This window comes from Branchiostoma belcheri, unplaced genomic scaffold, assembly GCF_001625305.1.
Source record: "Branchiostoma belcheri isolate BF01 breed outbred unplaced genomic scaffold, Haploidv18h27 scaffold122, whole genome shotgun sequence".
Lineage (NCBI taxonomy): Eukaryota > Metazoa > Chordata > Leptocardii > Amphioxiformes > Branchiostomatidae > Branchiostoma > Branchiostoma belcheri.
The window spans coordinates 764,701-770,329 of record NW_017802625.1 but is presented as its reverse complement, the minus strand read 5'-3'; the positions used below and the strand labels follow the sequence as shown (position 1 = coordinate 770,329).

The 5,629-nt window shown below is 42.8% G+C and overlaps 1 protein-coding gene across 1 annotated transcript in view; it reads left to right on the top strand.

Moving 5' to 3' along the window:
• The window catches only part of LOC109463138 (protein groucho-1-like), a 36,450-nt gene extending 31,815 nt beyond the window's left edge, over positions 1 to 4,635 (top strand). Inside the window, 2 exon segments of the mRNA XM_019759851.1 lie at positions 1,860 to 1,936; positions 2,973 to 4,635. Coding sequence (XP_019615410.1) covers positions 1,860 to 1,936; positions 2,973 to 3,080 — 185 coding nt within the window. The 3' untranslated portion in view covers positions 3,081 to 4,635.
• Positions 4,636 to 5,629: the final 994 nt, after the last annotated feature.

Here is a 5,629-nt window from a genome sequence, read left to right as displayed (position 1 = left end):
ATAATTATAAAATTTTCTCATTAATTATGCAAATTAAGTCATTATTAACATAATCAATATCTTCCTGTGTTTCTCTTGTTGTCAATTACCAATGTCACAAGCTTCAATTGTCCTATCGTGGAATGCAGATGATTTATAGAATTTCCCCATAAATTATGCAAATTACATCCATATTTGCATAATTCTCACGTAATTATATCAAGCATTACGTAAGCTACCTACATACCAAAAATCACGACCATCCGTCAACTGGTTCTTGAGTTATCCCCTTTTGAATATTTTCAAGAATATATCCCTGCAGTTCCAGAGCAAGCCGCTAGGGGGCCTAAACTCGCGTCACTTCTTCCCCAGCACAAGAGCTACCTACCATCCAAATTTCATCACCATAGCATGTCTAGATCATGAGATATCAAAACCGGAAGTTCAGCTGCAGTACCATAACAAGCCGCTAGGGGTCCAAAATCTAATCATTTTGAGGTCTCATCAAGACCTACCCACCTACCAAGTATCAAGACAATCCATCAAGGCCTTCTCAAGTTATAGTGTTTACAGACAGACACACACACACACACACACATACACGAACGCCCCTGAAAACATAACCTTCTTGGCGAAGGTAACAACTAGTGATTTTTGTAAAATTTAGAACTTTTTGTAGAACATAATTGGTAGATTGGAAGGAAGATTGGTACTTGTATTTGAATTGAATTAGCGAATGGAATTAAAGGCATCCAATGCAACTTCAGGACGGCAAAACAGCAAAAAAAATTCTGGATGAGGAAATTTTGACATATACCTCCATTTCTTAAGCGTTTGAAATAGCCCCAAAACAAGCTTCGTGAGGCATCTCTTTATTTTTTGGTACCACTTATGAATAGCTAGAACCAGCCTACCATACAAAACAAGTGACCATTTTCTGCTGCCAGCAGCATCTCATTTTTGCCTCACAGATGCTGACATCTAGAATGACAAGACAATTGAATTGTATCCAAGTAGTAAGCTTTGGGTCTTGGTTGGCTTCCAAATCCAAAATTACTGTAATTTTGTATTGTGGAGAAGACTGGAACTTGTTGCCATCAAGCACAGTTGAGGCAAGCTTTAAGCAACTCCTGCAATTAAATGTGTAAAGATTGAGTGTAACAAGTCGTTCGGTGTGATACAGCTAGCTGCCGCCGCGCCGCGTGCCTGCAAAGCTGGTGTGTTACGCCGAATGGCGGTTATACCAGCTATACTGACACAAATACAGATACTGAAGATTCCGTCTGCTCAACTTGTGTTGTCTATCCACAGCATGGAGAGCAGTAACGTGGAGGTTCTCCACCACACCAAGCCAGACAAGTACCAGCTGCACCTGCACGAAAGCTGCGTCTTGTCACTCAAGTTCGCATACTGCGGTAAGACCCCTTCTACCCTCTCCTACCCCTGTCCGCATGCCAACATGTCTGCAAGCCAAGCACTGCAGGAAAGAACTAGCTGTGTAGCGATGAGAGGACAGATTACAATCAGATACATAATCATCTGTTCCGAGCACTTGTCCTACAACAGCGTGTTTTATGGATGATGCCAAAGTCCTGTGTCTAGGTACCTGGTATTCATTAAAGAGCAGCAGATTTATTGAGTAATTGCCTAAAAGTTCAGAAAGATCACCTGTCAGCAGGCTTAGTGCTGATTATGCCTGCATTACTTTGTCTCCGTGTTCGCATTTGCATTGCCCGGGACATTAGTTCGCAGCAGCATTAAAATTTATTACCCCTGGCCATTGCCTGATCATGTAGCTATAAAGGATAATGAGGTCCCCAGACAGTTGCCCCCATGCACTATTCATGACACTTAATTTGGATGTGTGTTCATCTCTACAGGCAAATGGTTTGTTAGTACTGGGAAGGACAACCTGCTGAATGCCTGGAGGACTCCTTATGGCGCCAGTATATTCCAGGTGAGCCCCGGCACGCAATAGAGGGTGCAGTTTTGCCGCCTTTCCACGCAGTGCTTTTCCGTCACTCCGGGGGGGATACAACCGAAGCATGCATATCGCATGAAAGAAGTAGTTTTGCTGCCAATTGTTGGGGGGGACGGAATGGATAATTCAATATTTATGGATGACGTTAATGTTGCCTTTTATGCCCATCTGTCGTATTTTACGAGCCCCGAGACATTCTGTCAGATTGATTACAGAGCACAAACAATAACCCGGGAATCTGGGAGGTAGCGCCGTGCTTTAACAGGACTTTGGTAATTTTGAGATGTGGGTGGGCGGGTCCAGACAGGGTATTAAGGTGTCAGCACTTACAGCCTGGTCAATACTAGTCTATAGTATTAAGTATCAAGGGTTGGGGTTTCAACATGCACTACTGTGGTGTAGATCATCAAAAGGCAGCTGGAGAAGCCCCCATTGGAATTCTGGCACGAAGAACTGGTAATTGTGGTGTAATTGGCTGGAGGGGTGCGCGTCCCGACGCTGCCAAAACAGCCAACCACCAGAGTCGTGCAGGCAGGGATGTACAATGTACCTGTCACCTGTGGGAATCAGGCACGATGGTGGTATTAGCATGTAGTCATGGTAACAAATCTCCCCAAATGCTGGATGCATGCATTGTCGTGCCATCCCATTGATGTTGACCCCGGGGAGACTGATTCTTACCGCAGCAAGCCCCAGAGACCGGCTTGTCTACATGCGCCAGAAGCCCACTGATTGGATCGTCTGCCTGGGGACCATCCCCAACGGTGGCTCATGATCTCGTACCATCAAAAATAATTGGATTCTGTCAGTCAGTGTGAGACGAGGTCGCTAAAACTCAGCGCCTGTTTTACGCTGGGGACAACAAATACGGTTCTCAAAATGAGTTTGCATTGACAAGCCAGTCATCAAGATTTGGTCCTCGTGACAGTGGGGTCGCCGCCGTGTTATCTGTCTCCTAATGTCTGTCCTGTTGTCTGACGTGTTGTTTGTTCTTGTCCTTTTCTCCCCCCAGTCCAAAGAATCATCCTCGGTCCTGTGCTGCGACATATCGGCGGATGACAAGTACATCGTGACGGGTTCAGGCGACAGGAAAGCTACGCTTTACGAAGTCATCTACTGAGGGGAGGGGCCCCCGCCGTGATACAACAGAACGTTAGTGACACGCGGAGGTTCAGGCAGGGTGTGTGGTCTGAACGTGAGATCCTCCTTCTCATCCAAGTCTTACTACTTCCTTTCCCTTCTCTTTGTTATCTGTTCTCTAACTGTAGTCCAGAGAATGGGCTTGCATTCTGAGCTTCGACCTGTCCAAAGACGACAAGTTCATTGTCACAGGGTCGGGCGACACGAAGGCCACAGTTTACGAGATCATTTATTGACTCCGCCTCCTCAGCTTTTCTATCACACCTCAGCCACACCCTCACCCTGACTCCTCCTGTTCGATCTCACATGGACACAAACCCAAACCGTCGAATTTTACCTGGCTAACAACGGACCAACGCGGAGCTGTCCAGGCAACCGTATAGATCAGCACACATCATAGGAAAACAGCACAGCGCATCAGGAAGACTATTCGTTATCTCGTAACTAGCAAAATTCTGGATAAACTATGTGCATCTGTGTGAAGTCTGCAGAAGGACTGTTAAATTCCATCGCTGGCGTCAGTCTTATCTTTAAGTCAAACAGTTAAAGGAAATTTGAGGTGAAAAGAAATAAAATTTATTCTCATTTGTGTTAAAGAAAGGATAAAATCCTTGGTGTTTTAGAAGGGGTACTGGAAGCTAAGTTAAGGTTCTGACCAGTAGGCTCTAAGCTCAGTTGTGAAGTAGGTTGCAGACTGTTGACACTGTTGTGAGTAAAGCAGTACTTTTTTTCACATGGGATTTTGGACATTTCATGTAGTCAGACAGACGTAATGTAATCTTGGTTTTACTCAGGGAGGTGGGGTGCAGTGTAGTTTTTTGTTGTTGTTATTTTGTTTCCACCGTTGTTTTACCTCAGATTGGACAGTGATGGTTGAGTGTATTTCTGGCTGATCTAACAACGTAGATAAATGTGTGACTTTGCAATGGAAAAAAAAACTTGTTTGCAGCTTGCATTAATGCCTGTACAGTGCATGTGGCGCTAACCCATAAAGAATACAAAGTGTACTATATTCAAATAAATGGATGAAAGTTATAACGTTATTGCTGTTATATTTTAAGATGCACTTTTTGCCATGTACCAACAAAGAGAGAAAAGGAGAGACTTGTCTTATTTTGTATAACTAGTGGGGATATGGGGTGGACTTGTGATCCAAATAAAAGTTAACAAGTTGTCAACATTTACATGTGTAGCTCAGTCATGTGAGTAGTGAAGTAGGTGCCAGTAGAAACAACATGGTTAGGCAGTTGAGCATCATCGGGTAAACCAGCATGGGCAAGTGTAAATTTCTACCTGCAATGTACATAGAAGAAAGAAACTGTGTTTCCTGGCAGTTTTTGCTCGTGGCTTGGATGTGTGTAAGGTTTACCCTCAGCATATTGTGCGTGATTCTGGTTCTCCACAGCGACTTTTGTACGAGAGACTCAGAGTGGTATCTAGTTTTGTTCCCCCATAGGCCTTAAGTTCCTTTGAGAGAAAGAGAGAGAGACCTGTATGTAGAGATGTTCAAAAAAATAAATACTGTGTTAATCCTACTGTTTAGTGTTGGTTTCCTTGTTGTGTGTTGAATTTTCCCACCATTTAGGTAGTTTCACGACAATGTTTCAAGCTCAAGTTTATTTATTCATCCAGAGTATATGTCAGATCTACGGATCTGTTTTTCAGACAGCCCATGGGCACACACATTTAAAAAGAGTCCTGGAAACAAAAACAAAAGTATATACAAATACCTTTTCAAACAAATTGACCACAACATATATCCACTTATGATTCCAAGGTTGTAGGTAGAGGACCCTGCAGTTTGTAAAAGGCTTGTAAAGGGCCTAAACATATTTCACTTCTTCCTTAGCGCAATCGCAAAGTCAAATTTTCCACTTAAAGATTGTGACCGCGGTATGTCAAGAACACACAAAAAAAACTGGGAATTCTGTAATAGTGGATCCAAAGTCTAACAAAAAAGAAACCTGGGAATTCTGTAACAGTGGATCCAAAGTCTTATATGATTTCAATTAGATCTTACCACTTACCATATTTCATAACAATCCATTGATAACTACTCGAGGTCAACCATAAGCATAGTTGCAAACACTGCATTACACATAGATTTCACTGAACACAAAATGTTAGTGAAGATAAATAGAGATTCAAGTATGAACTAAAGTAAAACACTGCAGATGTCACTTCCATGCCAATGATACGAGTCATCTTTAGATTGAATTAGAAGAAAATAGAGCAAACCCGGCAGCAATGTCAATGAATCAGACAAAAAATTCATGTGTCTAAGTCTTCACCTGACTAACCGCGATTTCAAAATTAGCAAATTTAGCCAAATAGGGAAAATAATTAAGTTTGATCATCATAGAATTTATTTGCCTTCGTTGGAAGGGGAAATTAACCTTCCCATGGACCGACTTTCCTTGCCAACTTTTTCCCTTTCTTGCCAAATTCTATGATCCGTTCCCCCGTAGGAAGGCCTGGTGGAGGCTATCTGAACCCTATCTGAAAGCAAACATGGTTTGTATGATGATC